The sequence below is a fragment of the Cajanus cajan genome, chromosome 4 (assembly GCF_000230855.2).
Source record: "Cajanus cajan strain Asha chromosome 4, NIPB_CcT2T_4, whole genome shotgun sequence".
NCBI lineage: Eukaryota > Viridiplantae > Streptophyta > Magnoliopsida > Fabales > Fabaceae > Cajanus > Cajanus cajan.
In genome coordinates this window covers 71428090-71453006 of record NC_138520.1, presented here as the reverse complement: position 1 = coordinate 71453006, position 24917 = coordinate 71428090, and the positions used below count along the sequence as shown (strand labels likewise).

Sequence of the window (24917 nt, the reverse complement as noted above, 5' to 3'; positions counted from 1 at the left end):
TCTAAGTAAAACAAATAATTATATTAACAACAATAACAGTTGAAAGAGTAATGGTTTTGGTTCGTTGAAAGAGAAAATGATGATTGTAACAATTAATGATTATGATAATTCATAATAATGAGAGGAAAGTAACTATAATAATAACAATAATAATAATAATGACAATAATAATTAAAAATATATATTAAATGTTAGTAAATGATTATTAATAATAGACAACAATGATGATGCATTAGTGAAAACACTCCTAAATTGAAACATGAATTCATAAATTGCAACAAGTGGTTAAAAGAAAGATGAATTCATTGTTGAAACATGAAATCATTAAGATTGGGAATACCTTGTCTCACACTTTAATCATGTGATTTTCTTGTCCTATTCATTTGCCTTCCCTGTTGTTGAGACATATGATGGGAACTTTGTATTCAAGAGATATTAATTTGTTTTTTCTTCTATTTTGTTGTTTCTATTTTCCCATTAATAAAAAAAATTGTAATAAGTAGTGATCATAATGAGAAGATAAAGACTATAATAATAATAATAATAATAATGACAATAACGACAAAATAATATTACTATTAATTGTGAATGATAAAAAATAATAGAGAAAACAATAAAAGTTGAATAATGTAAACAATGTCCAATATAAGTGTGGACTTAAAATATTTGTATTCAAATAAAAAATAATAGTTAAAGAATGTTAATTTTTTATATATTAGAATATCATACGATTAAAATTTTGAATTGATTTCAATTAACAACATTTCTTAACAACAAAATTATAATTCTAAAATTTAGTTTCAATTTGAAGTCTTGCATTTATACCATTTTTATATGTCTAGTAGAAATTAACAAATTTTATTTTTTATGATTATTTAATACAACTTGAGATTTTGATAGGTATTAATGTAAAAAATTTAATCAAGGTTAAGTTAGAGACACAACTTGTGACACTCTCCATCTTGAATATATTTATTAACCAAACATTATGAAAATTAATTTGTAGAAATGATATTTTCATAATAACAAATAACAATTGTGAGCAAAGAACACTACATCACATTAAATTTAAAGTAGTATAAAATTTTGTTAAATTATAACATTTTTGACACTTAAGAAGTCATTAACAATTTAGTTCAAAATCTAAAGTTGCATGACATAAAAACATAAATAAATAAATAAATACTCAAGCATTTAGCCCAAGCGTTACATCCTACTAGACCATTCAAAACCCAGAGAAAACATGACAAAAATAATTGATGACTAAGTCTCCTAAGTAACATCATCATCAACATAGCCTTGTTAGACATTACCTACATGACACATTTATAGAGAAGACACTCAAGAGAAGAAAAAAAAGTGAGATATATCTCACAACATGCTCAAGTGCATACACACACGAGCAATTAAACATTCATACACATTATTCACCAATTTTATCACATGCAAATTCTGCAATGTATTTTCTTTTATTCTTATATCTCATATATTAATCAAGCTCAATCTCAAGATGAAGATATCAAGTGTTTTGATGATTACAAATATGTAGTACATGTAATAGCCTATTGAATGATTAAAGTACAATTGTATCTTGTTATGTGTTTATGCTTTGTTGAATGTTTATTATGTGCTTTTTAGTTAATTTAGTTTTTACTCAAAATAATTGATTATCACTTAAAATAATCGATTATTTTTTTCAATTTTCAAAATCTCGGGAACATTGTTGTAATAATCGATTACTAGAGAAAAAATAAATTATTTCATAAGTAACTCTCTAGAATAATAGATTATTTTGAGAAACAAATGATCTAGTTATTTTTTGTATGTTTCTAGATCTGAGAAGAATAAAATAATGGATTATTCATGAAAATAATCGATCACTTCTATCAGAAAACTCTATATATCATTTTTCACTTTTCGAACTTAAAGAAGTTGAATCTTTGTGATATTACTTTTGATAAAACTCTCTAGAAAACATGTATCTATGAAAGAAGAGGTAACCCTTTGTGGGAACCTCGAGAAAAAATTAATAAATTGAATTCATTTTCATCATCATCTTCATGAAGATATAAGTCAAGTTACATTGTTTGATTCACCTATCTGAATTGTGTTGTACATCAGGTGAATTTGTTCCTCAATCTCTTTGTAACTAATTTTCTTAAGTAGGTTTTCTAAGAAAAAAAGTCTTATAGTAGAGTGTTACAAGAGGAAACTTCTTGGAATGCAAGAAGTGGTTTCTTTAAATATGTAGATATATATTGCATGTGTTTGTGTGGTTGTAAACCTTTTGAATTTAATGATAATGAAAAATCTCAATCAGGTTGATTGGATCTAGATGTAAGTCACAAGTAGATGTGACTAAAGTAGTATAAATTTGTTGTGCATTTTTTTCTATCCTTGCACTTGCCTTTAAATTATTGCAAATTTAATTATATGCTTGATGTTGTATGACATTAATAATAAATATTGCATATAGGATTAATTGAATATGACATTGCATGTACAATATAATATCAACATCATATCTATATACAACTATATTTCAATATACTTCATTGGAAAGATTTAGAAAATTTTTTAAACCAAATAAATCTAAAAGAGTTTTTTTAATATCCAATTCACACTCTCTCTTAGATAAGCCATCTTTTCAAACTCATGCATGTGGTGTAAAGTCTAAACCTTAAATCGTACATGAGATATAACTAACATTAACACTCTTAACTAGCATGATATTCCCATGTGACTAATCAAGATCATCCAACTATAGTAGTACATTCTGAACCACATTTGATTAACATGGACCACTAGAGTTTCTTCACTAGATGCAATATCTCTCAAGGTCAGGGTTAACAACATTCTATGGTCTCCACCGACCAAGATGTTTAAGCATTTTAAAAAATATGTATATTATTTTATCATAATATGATGTATGGTCACACAAATATGTCCACCTCCAAAGGTCAATTCTTTATTCAAAATGATTGGCAATATACCATTGCAATTTCATTGTATTCATTGTATTATCAAATATACATTAACTCACTATCACTGTTTCATGTAACAAGTAATATACATACATCATTTATCAAAATTAGGAATTTATTAAGTTCGGTACACATCAACCAAGACTTTACACTCAAGGTGAACCTTCCTATGCTTAATTTAAGGACATACTACAAAAATCAAAATTTATAAATATAACTATTTGAGTTTTACCTACACAAAATATTTATAAGTGTACGTAGTTCTTCCCATAGTCATTATGTTTGTAATAATAAAACATTTGTAGGTACAAGTCATTTCCCTTATAGTTACTATACTTATAGGTGGAACAGCTCACTCTTACTTAATGTTAATTTATAAAAGTTAAGGCTTTGATAATGTGGCAAGATTTAAAAGCAATTAGGTTCTATGGTAGTATTTAGTGTTTATGAAAGAAAAATTCATATTTGTGAAATTTATTTTCTCCATTCATATTCACACAAGGAGAATTATCTATCTAGCTTGAGTTTAACAATAATTCATGCCAACATATTGAGAAAAAATGTGATATACAAATAATCATGTATATCTAACAATTTTGACAATGGATTGCATTGTGAGATGGACAATTTCAATGTTATGCTCTTTAGGATGAAATTACAGTGGTATAGGTTTAAATTATAGCTCACTTGATATTCTCAAAGTGCTTGAAGAATACCAATTTTGTTGAATTGAGTTTCAAAGATTTCATTTACACCCTTAAATTTACATGTCTCTCCTTAAATCTAACCATCTTGTTTTTTCACTATGTTTACACCCTTGTGAAAAGCTCTCTAAAAGGTTTTACTTCAAATTCTTGATATGACTTGTAGTTAGATCTTAATGACTTGAAATATTGTATAAGAATGTCATGGAATATGAAATATTGCTATAAAGAGTATAAAAAAAAACATATACAAAAAATAGTATATGCACCAATTTGGGATGGGCTTGAAAATTATATAATAAAATACTTTGTACTTGTGCAAATAAAAGTTCACATGATGCTCTCTCTTGTATTTTGGAAAGTAAAGTACAAGACCAAGTAATGTAGTTCTTGTGTGGATTGAACAATCACTATAGTTATATTAGATAAAATGTTTTGATGATGGATCCTTTGCTACAAATAGCCAAAGTTTTCTACTATGCAATGCAACATAAATATCAAAATTTTAATAGTAAAGTGATTGGATATTAAAGTTGAGACTAAAGATATTGTTATGAATGTTGCAAGTTCAAACCTAAACCAAACATGTAATTAGTGCAATAAAATATAACAAACTATTGATGTGTGTTATTGTAAGCACATTTGTCCTTTTTATGGAGCTAGTTGAGGAAAGGAATGTGTGGTTAAAGTACTAAAGTTTGTACTCATTGTGGGGAAAATGGTCACAATGTTGATGTGACATTATAAACATGATTTTTCTCCTTGACATGAGTTTAATAATAATCAATACATCATAATTAGTAGTAGTGAGACATGCGATAGACATGTCACAACAAATAATAATGATCAAAAAAATAAAAACTTGTGATATTTATTTTACACCACAATAATATCAAGCCTTGTTAGCTTTAATCCAACAATCAAATCTTGGAGCTTTAACATTTACTATAAATCATGTTAACCAAATTAATATCTTTCATTTTTAAAATCATAATACTTATAGTATAGGTAATATTCTTCCTCATACATGCACCATTAATAAAAAAAAATCTTATACATATTGAATATTAGATTCAAGTGCAACTGATGATATATATTCTTCATTAAAATTTGACACTAAATAAAAACATTTTTTTCCTTAGTTAAACAACTTATAAGTCAACAAGTATTAGCAACACACTTAATAACAATATTTTTTTTGAATCATTGTATTTAGTCGATGTTATTTATTTGCCCAATTTTACTTTTAATCTCATTTCCATTTATAATCTCATTTCATCTTTGAATTGCAAGTTGACTTTTTCTTCAAATAAATAATTTTTTCCAAACACAAACAACTTGAAGATGATTGGTACAATTCATATGATCGATGGATTGTACAAATTAGTGGTGACTTATGTTCATGGTAATAATTCAACCAAAGCCAACCATAATGTTATGTCATTTTTTTTGTAATAAAATGCTAATAGATTTGTGACACTTTTGTGTAGAATACTTCTCCCATGATAAATTACATATTGTGAAATTATGTTTCATTCTATTTTTAGTGATGTATATTTTGTATGTGATGTTTGTCACCATGCCAAACAAATAAAGCTGCTTTTTACACACAAAGATTCTTATGCTATTCAATCATTTGTTTTATTATAGTTGACATGTCTAGATTGTGTGTCACACTTTTTATGTATGAACATAAATATTTTTTAACAATATTGAATGATCACACTCAATTTGTTTAGGTTATTCTCATGTGTTATAAGATAGAAATACAAAACTATTTAAAAGATTTTGTCACTTATGTTAAAAAAACATTTTGATACAAAGGTTTAAATCATCCATAGTGATAACGATGCATAATTTATCATGTGTCAATTTTATGCATCAAAATGCATCAACAGATTTCCTATGTTGAGACATCTCAACAAAATGACATTGTTGAATAAACATCAACATCGTTTAAATGTTACACGTGCATCACTTTTTTAATCTCATTTGCCTTCCGTTTTTTGGTTATTTTTTATATCACATGTTGCACATCTCAATTGTTTGCCAACTCCTTTCTTCTTTCTTTAAGTGTTTAGTTGTCCATGTTACATAGGTACTTTAATTGCCTATAAAAATAAACTTAATCCTCATAGTGTCCTTTGCATTTTTCTTAGCTTTAAGCTTAAAACTAAAAGTGTGTCACTTTCAATCTCCATTCTTAAGCCATAAAGATTTCTTGAGCCATAAAGATTTCTCGTGATGTGATTTTTTATGAAGATTATTTTCCATACTTGAATTTCCAATTTGCAAAGGATTAAGTTTTTTCCTCCATCACATCAATGATTTTATCATTTGAGGATAATTCTTCTCAACTTATACTAGAGGTGTGTGATCAACCATCACATCCTACAATTCAACACTTATACCTATCTCATGTTTTATTCATGTTGCCCTAAACACAAATGGCAAAAACTCACTCATTATAATGATTTTCATACTATTTTCACATTGGTTGACACTACTCATTCTTTAAGTACTTGTTATCCTTTATTTTTAGTTATTTCATGTGATAAACTCTCCTCATCCAACTGTAGCTTTGTCTTGTCTATCACATCCATCACAAAACCTAAATCCTATGTTGAGGCTTCTAAACATGATTATTGGCTTAAAGCCATGCAAAAGGAGATTATTGCATTAGAAACGATTCATACATGAGTTTTGACCAATCTTTTTCATCACAAGATTGCCATTAGATGTTGTAGGGTGTATAAAATAAAGTATCATGCACATGGTACTATTGAACATTATAAAGCTCATTTGGTGACTAAAGGTTACACAAAGTTAGATAGACTTAATTATGTGGATACATTTTTTCTTCTTGTTAAAATAATCACTATCCATTTATTGTTGTTATGAATAATTGACACGTTAAATAAATAAATATTTGTATTGTCCGTACCGCGAAGCCGAGCTCCGAGCTCGGCATCACAGCACAAGATGAGGTCGGGCACGCGCTACGCGACGTCAGCTCGACATTTAAGCAGATCATAACTGATCTCGAGGGATCTCGCTTCAGACGAGATCCACTACCTAATCTTATCATATCTTATCTCAGGCCCAATGCCCAAAGCAACCCTAATTCACACTAAGGTACGTGCATTACTTATACGAGATTCATACTCTCACAAACACTAACTTTAGCATCAGAGTCTCTTTTGCAAGTACCACCCCCATCTTGGAGCATCAACGTACCAGTGAAGGAGGCTCACCGATCTTACCTGGCGGATCAGCTCTACAGCAGATTTCCGGTAAGAACATTTGATGCCCACCGTGGGGCCGATCAAGACAGCTCTTATCGGCCACGCTTATGGTATTCACCAGAAGCCATAACAGACGCGCAACAGACGACGCAAACCACTCAACTACCATGGACAACGAAGCCACATTGAGGAGACTGATCGACCAGGTCGAACAGATGCGGCAACAACACGACGCCGATCTGCGAAACATGCGTGCCCAGCACGAAACTGACCTAGTTGCGATGCGGACCGCCAATGAAGCAGATCTAGCGGCGCTACGCGCTGAAAACGAGCGGATTCGCGCCCAGCTCCCTCGACGCCCCTCTGATCATCCTCCTTAGGCGAGCAACCTCCACGAGGAAGAAGGGCACTCGGTCTCTCAGCCCCGAACTGCGACTAGGGCATTGACTCCACGACCTGCCACGCATCGGTCTCATGTTCCGACGAACAAATCGGTCCATGAAGTCAGCAAAGCCCCGACTCATGTCACAGGGGGTCAAGCAACCTTTCGCCGTCATCCCTTTGTGGACGGCATCATGGAGACACCACTCCCTCAAGGGTGGAAGCCTCTCCACCTCGATCGCTATGATGGCACGACGGACCCTGATGAGCACGTTGACCTGTATGCAACCCAGGTAAACCTCTACACTAACAATGATGCTATCTTGTGTAGGGTTTTTCTGACCTCGCTCAAAGGGGCCGCACTCAACTGGTATACCCAGCTACCTGCCGAGTCAATTGACAGCTTCGACACTCTGGTCAGACGATTCACGGCGCAGTATGCAACGAGTCGACCTCACCTCGTAACGTCGGCTGCTCTGGCCAGCCTCAGACAGGGCGACGAATAACCACTACGGGCGTTCATGGAACGTTTTGCTGGCATCTCTGTGAAGATTCACAACTTGAATCCCGAGGTCGCCTTACACGCCATGCTCATGACACTCAAGCCGGGACCGTTCGTCGACAGCCTGTGCCGAGAAGCCCCTCGAGACATGGATGAGCTTCGTGCTCGTGCTACCGGCTACATCCAGATGGAGGAGCATGCCGAGTTCTGCAAGGCAATTCGCGACAAACCACAAGGAAAGCAAGACCAAGGTCAGGCCACGAACATTTAAAGTTGGCGACCTTGTTTAGCGATTACGAGGAGAAGCAAGAACAGACCCCTCCAAAGGAAAATTTGGAATCTGGAATTCCACCCACCTCAAATTTTATTTCTCTTAACTTGTAAATTCAGGTGATGTACTCTTTTTCCTCCTCGACCTTTTTTTCCCACTAAAGAAAAGGGTTTTTGGCCAAGGAAGGTTTTAACGAGGCACACCTTAGAAATAAAGCAACAAAGCAACTCCATTCCCATACATTTTCGGTATTGGCACATTAACCATGACGACTTGCCAAGGTCGAGTCCGAACCTTGAGATCATATTTTCTTAACCAAGGTCGAGTTCGAACCTTGATATGCCAAGGTCGAGTCCGAACCTTGAGATCATATTTTCTTAACCAAGGTCAAGTTCGAACTTTGAGATCACAACCTTGAGATCATATTTTCTTAACCAAGGTCGAGTTCGAACCTTGAGATCACATTTTCTTAACCAAGGTCGAGTTCGAACCTTGATATGCCAAGGTCGAGTCCAAACCTTGAGACTACATTTTCTTAACCAAGGTCGAGTTCGAACCTTGATATGCCAAGGTCGAGCTCGAACCTTCAAACAACAAATTTGGGAGCTCCTCAGAAGCCCCTTCGCTCTTACATCACTCGGTGCTCGGGGGGCAAGTGTACTGGCCAGCCAAGTTGTCGACTTGTCCCTCACCAATCTATTGACTCAATCAAAGGTTTACCAGCCTGACCAAGCAGTAAACTCATCATTGCCGAGTTCCTCAGCTCGGCCATGAAACATGGACATCGGAATACCACATCGACCCAAAGAGGCCACATCATCAAACAGATAAAAATACAATCTTGTTACCACGCCGCTTGCACGTTTTCGGAAAATGAACAGTTACGACACATGGCATCTCAACAGGAAGAAGTACGCGAAAGGTCACTTCCCCCCAGCGAGCTCGGTCTTAACTCCTCGACCTACGGTCTTCGGAGCTCGGGGGGCTAGTGTACTGTCCTTACTGCGAAGCCGAGCTCCGAGCTCGGCATCACAACACAAGATGAGGTCGGGCACGCGCTACGCGACGTCAACTCGGCATTTAAGTAGATCATAACTGATCTCGAGGGATCTCGCTTCAGACGAGATCCACTACCTAATCTTATCATATCTTATCTCAGGCCCAAGACCCAAAGCAACCCTAATTCACACTAAGGTACGTGCATTACTTATACAAGATTCATACTCCCACAAACACTAACTTTAGCATCGGAGTCTCTTTTGCAGGTACCACTCCCATCTTGAAGCATCAACGTACCAGTGAAGGAGGCTCACCGATCTTACCTGACAGATCAGCTCTACAGCAGATTTCCGGTAAGAACAATATTGATAACATTTTTTTTTACATAATGACCTTCATGAAGAGGTCCATGTGCAATTCCCATCGAGCCTTATTCCTTAAAAAACGGAACGAGTTTGCTATTTACAATAGGAGATATGCGGTAAGTTTGGTGTACATTTTATTTTACCACTATACCTCTATAATTACCTTAAAACTTACTTTCTAATTAATTATCGATCACTATCACTCAATTTTAAATAATTTTATCTTTTATTTTATTTTAAAGAAAATATATATATACACATAATATCTGGTTTATACTAATCATAAATTCATGATAACCACAATTAATAACCACAATTAATACCTATTGATACTTATTTTCTTTGAATTTGTGTTTATACAAATCAAAATATTCAAAAACTGAATGAGAATAAAAAAATCACGTTTATAATGAAAAAGTTGTAATTGTCAACTTAAAAAATAACAACCAAAATATTAAAAATCAACATGAAACATTGAATAAACACACTATTACACATTTTGCACTATTTTTTAAGTAAAACATTTAGGTCTTGTAACAAAATCAATAACATAGAAAAAGATAATATAAATACAAATATCATACAAACAAATACATAAAGGCTGATGTGACGTCAAAATTATAAAATATGAATAGAAAAAACTTACATAACCAAAACAATATAATGTATGAAGGAAGGTTAAGCTCATAACCTGATTTGTTTGTAATAATTCGATTCTCACGAATGAAAAAAAAACAATATAATGTTTTCGAAGACGAATTTATTTGATACTGTTTAGATGTTGAAACATAATTTTTTTTATTTATTCATATTATCTACCTCCATTTCTTCTAAAAAATGGTAAAACGGCATTCACAGTTTCATTTTCCATCCCTTATCCATTCTTCAGGCTTTTTGTATTTTTGTCCCTCACCTTACACTTACAGAGCTAAACATGATAGCATCTTCTATACCCTTTAATCGGCTAATATTTATTCTTGTACCACATTGTTAAGCTTCGTAAATAAAATTCGACTTTAGGGGCACTTTTCTAAACCGCATTCTAAACTCCTTCCAACGCTATCTATCCATATCAGCTCAGAGTGTGAGAGCACCGAGCAACCACCATGGCCACCGCTCCTTCGCTTCTACACTCATCTGGGTCTTCATTTTTCGCTCAATTTCGCGCCTTTCCAATCCCTTCTTCTTCTTCTTCTTCTTCTTCACTGTTCCTTCGTGGAAATAGGCATGGGAGTGCAGTGGTGTCAGTGAAGGCCACTGCTTCTGGGGTTGTGTTGGTGGAGAAGTCTGAGGCAGAGAACGCCAATAGGCTCAAAACTGCTTACATTGAGAAAATTGTTCCCCTGCTCATGGAAGAGTTCTCTTACACTAACAAGCACCAGGTTTTGCGAGAATTTGTTATTTTTTCCAGTTTTGTGTAATGGGTGTTTGTTAAGATTGTTTTTGGCAGTGGAAGTTTGAATCTTTTTTAGTTTTTTGTTGGTGGGGGCTCTAAGGGTTTGGTGTCATGTAGTGGGCGGAATGTGATGGGGGCGTGTTAAGGTGCTTTGAATTTTTGGGGTTTTACCGTGGATTTTTCTTTTTTTATAATTTTTTTATATGTTTGGGTTGATGGTTTTTTCAACTTTGTTATTACAGGTGGGGAAATTGAGAAGGTAGGTTGATTTGGTTTCATGGGGTTTCACAGTGAAATTCAGTTATTTTTGGGTTTGATCAGGGGGGAGAGGGACTAATATTGTGTTTGCAAAGTTGACATCTTCTAGGTATAAAGTCATAATAGTTTAAATAAATGAGGAGCTATCCTTTATCCTTATCTTACAAGTTGGTTTAACAAGGTTGAATTAAACTCTTAATCTACTTTTTTTAGATAGTATCAGAGCATATCTTATATCCTAACTAGTGTTGTTGGCCTTATCACGGACCTTTGTGGGACTGCCCGCAAATGTTGATTACTGCAAAATTTACACTCAAGATTTCCAGACCTTGGTATAACAGAGGTTGTGTTGGAGACCCCACATTATCTCGGAATTAGGCTATAATGGTGTATATAAGTCAGGAGTATTTTTCACTTTACAAGTTGATTTTGTAAGATTGAGTCAAATTCTTAACCCACGAAAGAGACTCGAGTGGAAAAAAATTGAAATTTGAATTTAAGAGAAAATGAAAATAAAGAAAAATTGAAATTTTATTTCTATAAGAGTATATTTGTTTCACTGGTTAAAAACACGTTCATGATTCACTCTTACCAGACTAAAGAAAACACATTATTATCCACTTTTTCTTTCTTGTCTTCCGAACTTACCGTAAGTTCTGATGTCATATAGTGTGGGAGATGAAATGGAGGCATGATCATTTGGTTTTCCTTCAATTTTTGCAATGCTGGGTCTTATCTTCCTTCGTTTCAGGTGCCTAAAATTGAGAAAATTGTGGTTAACTGTGGTATTGGAGATGCTGCACAGAATTCAAAGGGTTTGGATGCAGCAATAAATGATCTAGCACTGATCACAGGGCAGAGACCTATTAAGACTCGGGCCAGGGCTTCTCTAGCCACCTTTAAGATCAGGGAAGGTCAACCGCTTGGGATTGCTGTGACATTAAGAGGAAATGTGAGCACTTAGAAGTATTCAATTGATATTTCATAATGAATATGGTTGACTTGTGTTAGGATATAGAATAAAGGGAATTAGAATAGTTATTAGTTAGAAAGATATCATGGGCTAGGCCCATCACATCTATAAATAGGAGAGAAATATCTCCTCCAAGGGTTTCCCCTTCACAAAGGATTTCTCCTTTCACAAAGAGCTAATGCTCAATTTACAAATGTGAACAAACCTCAATCCTCCCCTCTACCAAGTAACCTCCTATTTATAGATGTGATGGGCCTAGCCCATGATATCTTTCTAACTAATAACTATTCTAATTCCCTTTATTCTATATCCTAACAACTTGATTGGCATGTGATGATGTACTATCGTTGTTTATTCTTTTTCTGAAACTTTGGAAGTAGTCAAGAGGGATCTTATGGTAAATAGCATCTCCAAAACTTTGGTCTTTAACAAAACTGCTTGATGTTGTGTGATTCATGTAGTCCATATCACCTAGTGGGAGAAACTGTTGTTGTTTATGTTTTTTTTTTTATCATGACTCTAGATGTTTTCCTATTGTAGATATTTAGAACAATGTCAGTATCATGATGTTACTGGCTTCTGATAGTGAGCTGCTACAGTGCTGTTACATAGTTTTATTATTTTCCTGATAGTGTGGTTGTCTTGTTGGTATGATTAAACGTCTTGGTTTAAGGAACTTTGACTTGTGCTGATGCATTGCTGGGAGTCTACTCCGAAATATGTTGCTACTTGCTACTGTTTTATAATGGAATATAATGAAATATGAGTAATGGAATATAGTTCGAATAGGATTTATATGATTATGAAAGGATTTTATTTGTTTACCAAGGCATATTCGTTTGATCTGGTAAGTTAGTATCAGTTCGGAACTTTGGTAATGGATTCGTGGCAAACTTTAGAAGTTGAGAAGTTAAAAATATTTGGAAAATGTGAGGATTCCATACTGTGATTAAAAAGTAACCTACAACATAGTTGTGATTTAGGTTTGGAATGTATGCTTCATGTTGCATATTGGCATTATTCTCTGTTGACAGGATATATTATCTCCATCACAATTGATCATTGACTTGTAACAGAAAATGTTTACTTACAAAACATTATTCTCCACCAATTAGAACAGAAGGTAACGTAACATTACTCTCTTGTATCCTGAGTCACTGCTTTCACGGTGGATACTTCATACAGATAATATGGTAATAAAAACAAATGAACTTGGTACTTCAGAGTTCAGAATCCAAAAATGGAAGTAAATTTTGGTTTTCTTCTTATGTTCTGTCTGTGTTTTAAGGTGTTCAAAATTGTTTTCTTTTGGATAGGGTATGCTAATTATTGTGTTGAATTTTCAATGTTAATTTGATAAAGAGTGCTCTCACCAGGAATTTACTGAATGAGACTATTTATGTAGTTTCTGTGATGTCAAAGGACTTGATGATATGTGATTTTGATGTCTGTTTGAACTTCTTTATTTAAAAATTGTAGGTACATTACAGTTCACCATTGAGTACCAAATTCTAATTTTAATACTCTAAATTGATGTATTCGATCCAGTACCGGTGGTGTTAAAACCACAAATGTTAAACCAAAACCTCATGTGTTTTCATATAGCTGAAATCTGATAACTATTGTTTGGTTTTTGGCAGATAATGTACTCATTCCTGGACCGAGTCATCAACTTAGGACTTCCTAGGACAAGAGATTTCCAAGGTCTGAACCCCAACAGCTTTGATGGGCATGGGAATTACAGCATTGGCATCAAGGACCAGGGTGTGTTCCCTGAGATCAGAGCCGATGTTATTGGTAAGCCTAGGGGAATGGACATCTGCATTGCGACGACGGCTAATACGGATCAAGAAGCGCAGAGATTATTGGCTCTCATGGGCATGCCCTTCAGAGAGGGAGGTGGTCCTGCTGCTGCCGCTGGTCGCAAAAAGAAGCTCAAGTCTCATCATTTTGATTCAAAATCAAAGGGAAGAGGAAGGAAGTGACAGTTTTGATGCAAAATTATAGGATGAAGGAAGTGAGGTCGGGACCAGAAGAGACTGTGTTTGTATACCTTGTTTCATTCAGATGTAATATTATTGATTCTTTTTTGTAAGAGGCATGGATATGCCATGCCATGAACTATGTCATTAAAAGGTTTTGTTGTTTGTGGTCTTGCAGATCCTGGTTGCTAATTGATTTCCATTTGTTTGCTTGTTATTTGGTTCAGTAGACAATTGTTTTAGTGGCGTGTTTGGTTCTCTTTTTGAAAAGTTCCAAGGTCAAGGTGACACGGATTGGGGATTCCAAACACTTGAATTATTTCTATTCATTAGTCTACAATTTGCAAAATTCCACTCGAATCTGAATTCAAATATCAAAGTCAACATTCTTAAATACACACTATTTAATAAGGAAAGAACATACTCCAAAATTATCAATTAATTAATAATTATTACCTATGTTCCTATACATAAGACTCAGTTATCTAATTAACAAAATTAAAAAAAAAATATTTAATTTAATTGATAATAATAAATTTATCTTATTCATATAATATTTTTTTTAATTAATAATTATATATCTTCTAATTAATTAGAGTGTAGATTCTATATTATTTCTCTCTTTAAATTGATATTCGTATTTCTTTCAACTAATTAGAATGCATATTTTTAAAAGGTTTATAATTAATGCAATTTATCAAATTAAGAGAACATTCTTTATTTAAGAATATTTTAGTCTAAAAATTATTATTAGATGTCACAATATAAATTAAATTTTATATAAAGAAATAAATAATTATTTTTAAATTGGATCTTATAAATAAGAATGCAGGTAATATCTTATTTATGTTTTTCTAAAATAATTATAAAAATTAATAAATTTATTGTTCATGATAATTTATGATTTTATACTATTATTATATTTAAATTATTTTTTAATGAAATTTTCCAATAGTTAAAAAACCCAAAATAGTAAGACGTGTTTCACTTTTTTTTCATTTTTGATTAAATTAATCATATAATTTTTTTTAAAAAAATTAAAACACTACAATATTAATTAAAATAAGATATAAAATAAAAAATTTTATTAGCATAAGTTGTTTGACATTTGTATTCTCATGCTTGAAAAAAGAGTTTAATTATCATCGCAAATGTAAAATCAGAACAAGAAGTATCAATTGATTAAACTAGTTCAACAAGAAATTAATCAATTATATAAGTAAGTATAAAGAGAACCGTGAGCTGTTGGATAAAAAATGTAATAAGATTAACGGCGTGTTTGGATTTACGTCAGAGGACGCTAACGCACGTATTTGGATGAAAAAACGTGATTCCTCTCTTTGAATAGATGTTTGATTTTTTCTTCTTTACACAATTTTAAGTGTGAAAATCAATTTTGTCTGAAACTAATAAAAATAGCTTCTACGTTTAAAAAATTGATTTTGATAAATCAATTCTTAAAACGCAACACCAAACACACACTAAGTACCAAATTTTGAGTTGCGTCCCAAACATTGGGACCTAGGGGGTTTCCATTCGAAGCACCTATATATAAAACCCACTGATCTCTTTCTCTTTCTGATTTCTCACTCTTCCTTTCGTTTCTTGTTCTTCACATCAGCGTCTGTGTCCGCCATGGCGTTTCCCTACATGGAAGCTGTTGTCGGTGAGCTCTTTCTTCTCTCTCTATTGCCCCTATTGCATTTTTCCCTCTCTCTCTCCTCAAAATCATTTCTTTCAGCTATTGGGTCATCTAATTGTAAAGAAAGTCTCTTTCTTTTTCTTATTTTCATTTCCTAGTAATCTGGGTTTCTCATTACTTAGCTAGTTTCTGGGTTCATCGTGAAATTTGACCCTTTTATTGGATTCTCGCGATGCAATTGAAAGGGACGTGGTTATTCATTTGAGGATTTTGAGCCCCCTCTCTTTCTCTCGCTCTAGCATTGCCATTGAACAACTTGCATTTGTGTTCCTTTTTTTTATGTAGTTTTTTTTTTATAAATAAAATCCCTTTGGTTGCTGAACACCAGAGCAGGGAAGATAAGAATAATGTTAATAGAGTGAGTTGTAATAACTTGGGAAGAAAAAACCCAAGAATGAATTGACAGTGGTCATGGATGTGTTGTGTCCTGATGCGGTTGCAGCATCTAAGGTTTCACTGGTTGGAAATCGCACTTTGCATTTTAACTACAGCTATTTGGTTGTATGTAGAGCAGATAACTGGAAACAAACTATAGAATTAAAAAAACATGATTGTTTATATACCTATACAGTGTGTCTTAGGGCATTTAAGCTAGGTTCAATAGTTGCTTGTTCTTGCATTGATTCTTCACTGGGATGTTTATTAAAACATAGCTGGCTGGATGGATGTAGGAACATGTTTGGCAGTGCTTCATGACGTTATGCAGCTCTTTTCTTGTGGAAACTTTTTTTATGTTATTGAAATAGTAAACTGTTGTAACTAAGTGCACAGATTAAATCAGGGAGAAAAACACTGACATGAAACTGAATGTGGTTTGATCTATATAATAGCAAATTTATGCTTAACAAAAGTTAAACCGATAAAATGTATATTACAATGAGTAGCTGCTCAAATCTGAAACCCAAATCTTGATGCATCTTAATACTACCTGTTGCTGTGATTCACTAGACCCTACAACCAATTGGTCTAGTCCCTTCACTTACACCACCATTCCCTGGGATTTTATTTTTGTTTTCTCAATTGGTTTGACCAATTTTGACTTTTCAATATTATTTTTCATGAACTGATCTGGTTGTATTCCACTGCTTAGCCCTTGAAAATTTGAAAATAAAAACTAGGATTTAACTATTCCATGTTTTCTTCTGATCTAATTTCAGGGTTTATGATATTAATGTACATATTTGAAACTTACTTGGATGTGCGGCAACATGTGGCCCTCAAACTTCCTACTCTTCCAAAGACTTTAGAAGGAGTTATCAGCCAAGAGAAATTTGAGAAATCTAGATCCTATAGTCTTGATAAAAGGTTTGTTTTTTTTATGCATGTGAACCTTTTTCATTGGATAAGGTTGCTTTTGGCAATATTTCCATAATTTTGTATTTCTATTATTGTGTCTTATTAGCATTCTTACTTACGCATGATTTTTTTTTTTTTGGGTACTTTGTTCAGCCACTTCCATTTTGTTCATGAGTTTGTGACAATAGTGACAGATTCTACAATTTTGTACTTTGGGGTATTGCCCTGGTTTTGGAAGGTGAGAATTTAGCGTGGTGTTTATGCAGTATGAAGCTTTCTTTGCCATTGTAAAATTGCTATTTGATATCTATTGATTGCAGAAATCAGGAGATTTTGTGACAATTGCCGGTCTAAATGCAGAGAATGAAATACTGCACACCCTTGCTTTTCTAGCTGGTTTGATGATTTGGTCACAGGTGTGTTTTTGACATTTTATTATTGCTGGAAAATAGAGTGGTTTTAGAGCTTATTTATTCATAATTGAGACCACTAGTACCAGTTTTACTCCATATTCAACTTCACCGGGATCAACTTGGTTGCTTTGATATTTATAATTCTTTCTCCTTTTGATATCCTGTTCTGAAGTGTTACTTTTTGGAATAATGTTTTCATTATTATATTTTGGGTTTTGGAAGATCAACATATGCTAGCTTTTTGGTGCTTTGGATAACTGTGCATTTGTATTATTATCATTATCATCTACATTTTAATAAAATCTATTGGGCACTTCTACCCTTTGTGCAGATAACTGATTTGCCCTTTTCTCTGTACTCAACTTTTGTGATTGAGGCCCGTCATGGTTTTAATAAGGTTCATGTTCTTCCTTCAAATTCTATCATCTATCTATTTTTCATCCACATTTTTAGTCCACAGCTTGAGTTTGAGTTGACATCTCATTTTTTCTAATATTGATATAAATTTTTCTGTTGCAAAATTCATATATGTTTGTATACTTACATTTTTATCATCTATTGTGCAGCAAACACCATGGTTATTCTTTAGGGACATGATTAAAGGAATTTTCCTGTCTGTAATAATTGGTCCACCTATTGTGGCCGCAATCATTGTAATAGTACAGGTAAAATCTTCTGCTATTTAAGATAACCATAACTTAAAAACTTAGCTTGATATTTGGATTTTCTATCTGTTCTTGATTTAGATTTATTTTTCATTGATATTTACTACCTTATGTTATATGTTCTTACTTTCATTTTGTTTGTCATGATGGATGGATGGAGTCCGTATTTTCTATTTTAATGTTCATTTGAATTTTTACAGAAAGGAGGTCCATACTTGGCCATCTATCTTTGGGCATTTACGTTTGGTCTTTCTATTCTGATGATGACTATTTATCCTGTACTAATAGCTCCACTCTTCAACAAGTTCACTCCAGTAAGAATTTCTATACTTGCTATATTTTAGTGTAAATATATATATTCATCTTATTTATTTTAAATTTGGGATAATTACATTGAACTCTTCTAAGGTTAGCACTAGTTATACTTGGACTCTTAGGTTGGGTATGGGGCTGGAAAAAGGAGGTTTTGGGAATGTCAAGTTGGTGGAGGTGGGTGCTGGCAGTGATGGTGAGGGGAAGAGCATTTAGAGATTGGCTTTGATGTTGATAAGGCCGTTTTGGTTTTGCACAAGCATCTGAGAGGAAGGGCATGATAGTCTTTTGCTTTGTGCTTTTAATTTTGAAAAATACCAGAAAATAACTAAAATTCAAGTGTTTGTTTTGTGCCATTAATGCTTTTAACAGACCAATAACTGCAGGGTTAAATCTGTAATCACAATTAACTAATTGATGGAGTTGGGTGTAATTGTAATTGGTGCAAATTGAAAGGGACATCAGTGTAATTTTTCCTTTTTTTGAGTTGCATTTTAATTCTTTATCTTTGTGCTCATATGATATTCTGGTAACTAGCTTTCAGATGGTCAACTCAGGGAGAAAATCGAGAAACTTGCTTCCTCCCTCAACTTTCCATTAAGGAAACTGTTTGTTGTCGATGGATCCACAAGATCAAGTCACAGTAATGTAAGGAATATTGAAATACAACATGGCTTTGCTATGATGCATATTTACTTAATCTCAAATAGATCAAATTTATTTTACATTTTTCATTGCTCTCCATCCTTTGAGATCTAGCAACTCTTATTTTTGTCTGCATGCATGTTGAGGATTCAACTTCATTGTTTTGTCAATCACTGTGACAATGTGATATTTTATGTAATGATAAACCTTAAGAATTTTCTTCTGTTTTTGTTTCTTTTCTTTTCTTGGCCTAGAATAGATGTTAAAAACGTGTCTGTCTTCTTATCTGTTTTTTTTTAATCCCTTGGGATGATTATAATGCTTTAGCAGTCATGTGTGATCACAGTCACTGATTTATCTAGTTGGCTAATATATAATAAACTGTAATCATCATGATAAACTTTTTTTTGTTGCCTGTATTGATAAAAGGTCTTGAATAATGGCTTGCATGTTATTGGTTTTTCTGAATCTTGTGCCAATACTTATGAAGGCTTGGTACCTTCATATGTTTCTGTTCATTTTTGTTAATACCTAATTTAGTATGGCTTTATTTTGAAGACTGCTCCTTTCCTAGCAACTCAAATTTAAAAGGGGCAGTTGGTTGATCAAAGCTGAATAGCATGGAATAGGTTACAGAATACAGAGCACTGTGTACAGCAGGTTGCTGTTCTCTGTTATGATGTGGTTTACCTGGCTTGTGGCTTTTCACTTTTGAACTGCTTAGGGTATATTTTCCTGAAAAGAAAAAAAAAAATCATTGATGATGGCTTAATAGGGCTGCTATTTATTTTTGTGTTTTATAATATTTAGTTGGATTTGCGCCTCTCTTTCTAATGTGCGCAGCTTTTCTTTATTGGAAATTTCTTATGTCATTAAAAAAGAAATTGTAGAAAGTAGTCTTTCATATGTTATTTTTTTTTGTTCATTTTGTAAATTTGCTTGAAGTAATTTATCTAAATATATATATTGCAGGCATATATGTATGGATTCTTCAAGAACAAGAGAATTGTGCTTTATGACACATTAATTCAACAGGTTAGGAATTATTAACTATAGATAGTTATTTTGTCTTTCAGGTTAATATACAGCTTCTGTCTTAGAAGAGATTTATTTGTATAAATTTCTTACTTTTTTGGTTTCTACTTGTTCTCAAGCTGATTCTTATTAAAAAAAATTCTTGAGCAAGTCTTTGCCAATGTTAGATTTATATTCCCTCTACCTGCTCTATTTAATGATGTAATAGCGACATTGTAAAATTCCTATTTTGAAGGCTAGCTAGGTTTAGTTTGTACTCAAACTTATATTCAAACTGATTTAGGTATCTGAGTTTTTTTCTCTCCATTATTAACTAGAAGTTTATTGCCCTGAATTAATGAATATCTAATATAATGGCTGGCTTGCCTATGTTTTCTGTATAAGTATTGCTTCTCTTTAAACTATTGGCGATAAATGACTAATGATTGATATTTATTGCATTCAAATTATACAATGACTGCTCCTTTGCAATATTTTGATTTTAGGACAAAAATAAACTATCATAAATTGAGTTTACTTTCAGCTTTTAGTGGCATTATGATATATGAGTAGTTTATGGTGAGTGTCAAAGTGTCCTTATCAAATACTCAATTTGAGAATTGCGGTTTAGTTATGGGTGGATCTTTACGTTATCAAATGATGTTATACAGTGCAAAAATGATGAGGAAATTGTTGCTGTTATTGCCCATGAGTTGGGACACTGGAAGCTCAACCATACTGTGTACACGTTTGTTGCTATGCAGGTTTGTGTAATAGCATTTCTGAGCTTAAAGTGAATACTTGATTATCTTTGTATTCATTACTCATTATAATAGAATGTTTGTGTGGGTTCACTTTGTGAATCCATCAACCATATGTCGCCAAGAACTTAAGACTTGCATTTGATGATGTAACTATAAACAATGTATATGGCAATGAAATATTCTGCTATGAATTTGTAAATTCAATGAAATCCTTATCTTTTGTAGAGTACCTTTATAAAATCAAAGGCATGCTTCAATTGGATTATCTTAAAATATCATAAAGTAGACTTTCCTCCTCAAAGAGATGCTTAAATTATGCTCCCTCATATGTTAGATGTTTTAATTATACTCTCCTCCCCCCTCATTTTAAAATTTACACTTCTCTCCCTTGAGAGATGAAACATGCTACGCTTCATTTCAATTTAATGACAATGAGCCTCTTAATTCTAGTGAGCAGTTATGAATGAGCCTCTTGGGGATATTTTTCTTTATTCAACTTGCAGTGTTAATTATAGCTAATTTTGAGCTTCTTATTATTGATTTTAGGATTTTTAAAGGCGACCTGATGTTTTGAACTCCCCATTATTAGTTTGGAACTTCAAAATTAACTGCTGATGATGCTGAGTGTCATACAGAGGAAAAAAATGTCATGACAGTCTCATTCTCATTAAAATATATTGAAATTTGGCACATGTTAATCTCTCGGGGATGGGAGTACTCATTTTTCAAACAGAGAGGATGGAAGTGTAAGAGGGGAGCGGAAATTACCCCTTTGTGTTCTGTCTATCAAACATATTGCATTAGTCGAGTTTTTCATCATGTCAAATAGAGTTCAATATTTAAATGAAAAGGCATTGCAACATTTGACTATCAGATTATGCTTTAATATATTGTTGTAGGTTCTTACACTTCTGCAATTTGGAGGATATACTCTGGTGCGAAATTCAACTGATCTATTTCGAAGTTTTGGGTTTGATACACAGCCAGTCCTCATTGGGCTCATCTTATTTCAGGTTTATTTCAAAATTATGGTCTTTCCATCTATAAAAGAATTTTTTTTGCTTGATTTCAATTTTGATATACATCTTGCTGCAGCATGAGTGAGATATACAATCAACTTTTATGCTAACAATCTGATTATATTTGTTTCTTTTAAGATAACCTGCTACCTGCATGGTCTATATTCAATTAACATGATATATATAATGTTTAAGCATTCGATATAGTTAATGCTAAAAGGAAGAATAGTTTCATGAAGCCACTAGGAGTGGTATTTAAGTATTTTGCAGGAGGTCCCAAGTTTGAGCCTCTGTGCCATTATTCTTTTTATATAACCTTGGCTGATTTTATTTCCGTAGCACTTGACATCCTTTCACCTGTATTTAATTGCAGCATACTGTAATCCCCCTACAGCAATTGGTCAGCTTTGGTCTGAACCTTGTGAGCAGATCATTTGAATTTCAGGTTACTTGCTTTTTCTTCTCTTTTCATCCCTCTTTTCTTGTCAATGTATTTTGTTTACAAGTTACTTTGTCCAAATACATTTCCATTTTCACCTACCCTTTTATAACTCCAACCATGACCAAGCATAGACTTGATCTTCCATGTGTGTGTGCTATTTCTCCTTTTGATTTTGGTTGTGTATTTATGCAGGCTGATGCCTTTGCTAAGAAGCTTGGATACGCCTCTGAACTACGGTCTGGTCTTGTGAAACTACAGGTGACATTTTATTATCAATGCTTGCATATGATTGTTTTCCTGGTTTGATAAAGGGCGGTTTGTTTAAGAAAAAAAAAACAATTATAATGAAAGCGCTTCTTAAAAAATTGCTTTTAAAAGCAGCAGATAGAATTTGCATCCTAATAAAAGCAAAAAACTGCTTATTTTTAAAATAAACAGTTTAGACACATTAAAAAGCACAATGGTGACTGATTCTTGGTTGCTTTGCTGCTGTATTGTCAATTTTCATTGTTCATTCTTCCTAATGTTATTATGTGCTATTTAAATAGTTTTCGTTCCTGGTGAATGGTAATGGGAAGTAAAATCCTTATGCTTGCATTTTCAGGAGGAGAATCTGTCAGCTATGAATACAGATCCTTGGTACTCTGCTTATCACTATTCTCATCCTCCTCTTGTTGAGAGATTGGCTGCGCTGGACGAACCGGATAAGAAAGAAGACTAAAGGCAGCCACTTACAGATGAAGAGCAGCAAAATTTGGTTGTATGTAACTTGCAATGATTGAATGCTGCAATAGCTTTTGTAATATCTCAAAGGTGGCATGTATGTAGCTTAGGTTTCAGTGATCATGCCTTGGTCCTGGATGCAAAGTTGACACCAAATGGCTTTAGATAAGATTACAAGGGTGAAGGGAATAGGGACAAAGGAAAACTTCATAACCCTAGTGCCTGTGTACTTTTGGTTCTTTTGTTTTTGTGGATCATTTTTCTTTCATACTACATTTCCTTAGGGCAGCACTTGTGTTTGGTTTCCTTTATAGAGTAAAAAATACCTTCTCTTTTCTTAAAAGATGTTTAAATTACCTATTTTGCTATTTTTATTCCGCAATTTTTAACTAAGTACACCTACCTATTTCCCTATATTATATGTATGGTATAAATTTACCTAAATACCTTTTTTTTGTAATTTCAGAACAACTTGTATCAATCTCGGAAAGTAATTTGTGGATCTATGTGTAACATGTTAAATATTATTTCAAAAGCTCCTTTCTAATATTTGTTTCAGAAAATAGTTTTCGCAGTTATATTTTAACAAATTATACGTAGTGTTGAAAAGTAATTTCAAGCATTTGTATACTACTCCGGAAACTAATTTTCAGTGGTCATAATTACTAACAACTTAAACATGATTTTTTTTTATAAAAGGAAGTCTACGAGCATCTCCAATGGAAGCAACTCATCTGAGTTGTTAAAAATGAAAAAAATGATCTCTAGTGTGTCATGTTAGTATTAAGTAATTCAAATACAAATTTATTCTAATGGTAAAATTTTTTAAAAATTTTAACTTTTAGAATTTTTTTTCTAATTATGTATGAATTAAATTTAAATTTTTATTAAAAAGGATATTATTTCTAATCATTTACGAGAAAAAATAAACAATAAGTAGATATTAAAAATAAAATAAAATAATAATAAATACATAAATATTATATAAAATTAATTTTCATTATTATTATTTTCGAAACGTTCTTAAATATATTCAATAAAATCTGCTTAAAATTTGGTAAAGAACAGTTACTCGAGGAAATAACTCTTTCTTCTTCAAACAATTTATGTTGCCACGTCAAAATTCTTGACAAAAAAATCGGGGACATGAATTATTCATGGACATGGACAAACAACTCCCTAAATTTATAGGCATGTATTTGAAAGTTGGAGAGGTTGATAATGTACGCTTATTTAAGGTCAAATTGAGACATGACGTGAGGTTAAATCTGCCAGTCTTCCTTATTTGTGTATAAAAATTTCAATGTCAAGTATATTGAAATGAAACGAAATATAAAATAAACATTAGACGTACTTTCTGATGCAATACTATGCGAAGGAAAAATGTATTTTATGACGTAAATTTAATGAAAAACGCATGAATTTTTTCATGAAATAAAGTAAAACCAATTATACATTTCACTTCTGATACATTTTTTATAATTATTAAATGAAATTTTGGGGTTGAAAGACTTATTTTGAAATGATAAGAAAATCACAAAAACTAAACATGAATAATTAAAAAAATTATACATATACTAAAATATGAGGACTAAAAATGTGATTAAGTCAAGTATTCAGATGATATAACTAGAAAATTAACAGCAGAAACTACAATACATATTCAATAACTTCTAGAATTAATTATAACTAGTATTTTAATTTGTGCATGTACAGTCTAAATTTTCTTATATTTAAAAAATTTATAATAAATTATATATATATATATATATACATATAAATATTATATTTGAATATATAAATTATATTTAAAATTTTTGATAAATAATTTATATTGTAGCACAATATTTTATTTATTTATT

At 32.6% G+C, this 24917-nt stretch overlaps 2 protein-coding genes across 2 annotated transcripts; both read left to right on the top strand.

Annotated features, from left to right (window-relative positions):
• Window positions 1-10362: 10362 nt before the first annotated feature.
• On the top strand, window positions 10363-14277 carry LOC109802372 (Ribosomal L5P family protein). Its single transcript, XM_020363712.3, has 3 exons — window positions 10363-10833; window positions 11857-12057; window positions 13719-14277. Exons 1-3 carry the CDS (start codon window positions 10558-10560, stop codon window positions 14061-14063), a joined length of 822 nt encoding a protein of 273 aa, XP_020219301.2. The 5' UTR covers window positions 10363-10557; the 3' UTR covers window positions 14064-14277.
• Window positions 14278-15567: 1290 nt separating this feature from the next.
• ATSTE24 (Peptidase family M48 family protein) lies at window positions 15568-23398 on the top strand. The gene is made up of 14 exons (XM_020364008.3): window positions 15568-15726; window positions 16920-17067; window positions 17212-17296; window positions 17379-17474; window positions 17803-17868; window positions 18038-18136; window positions 18337-18450; window positions 18986-19096; window positions 20066-20128; window positions 20779-20871; window positions 21771-21884; window positions 22264-22335; window positions 22525-22590; window positions 22937-23398. Exons 1-14 carry the CDS (start codon window positions 15696-15698, stop codon window positions 23051-23053), a joined length of 1275 nt encoding a protein of 424 aa, XP_020219597.1. The 5' UTR covers window positions 15568-15695; the 3' UTR covers window positions 23054-23398.
• The last annotated feature ends 1519 nt before the right edge of the window (window positions 23399-24917 follow it).

Excerpts from the sequence above, each read along its gene's own strand:
- LOC109802372 (XM_020363712.3), top strand. The coding sequence starts at position 10,558 with ATGGCCACCGCTCCTTCGCTTCTACACTCATCTGGGTCTTCATTTTTC. Across the intron at positions 10,834-11,856 it reads CTTACACTAACAAGCACCAG|GTGCCTAAAATTGAGAAAAT; the intron begins GTTTTGCGAGAA and ends CCTTCGTTTCAG. Across the intron at positions 12,058-13,718 it reads CTGTGACATTAAGAGGAAAT|ATAATGTACTCATTCCTGGA; the intron begins GTGAGCACTTAG and ends GGTTTTTGGCAG.
- ATSTE24 (XM_020364008.3), top strand. The coding sequence starts at position 15,696 with ATGGCGTTTCCCTACATGGAAGCTGTTGTCG. Across the intron at positions 15,727-16,919 it reads CTACATGGAAGCTGTTGTCG|GGTTTATGATATTAATGTAC; the intron begins GTGAGCTCTTTC and ends ATCTAATTTCAG. Across the intron at positions 18,137-18,336 it reads CAATCATTGTAATAGTACAG|AAAGGAGGTCCATACTTGGC; the intron begins GTAAAATCTTCT and ends GAATTTTTACAG.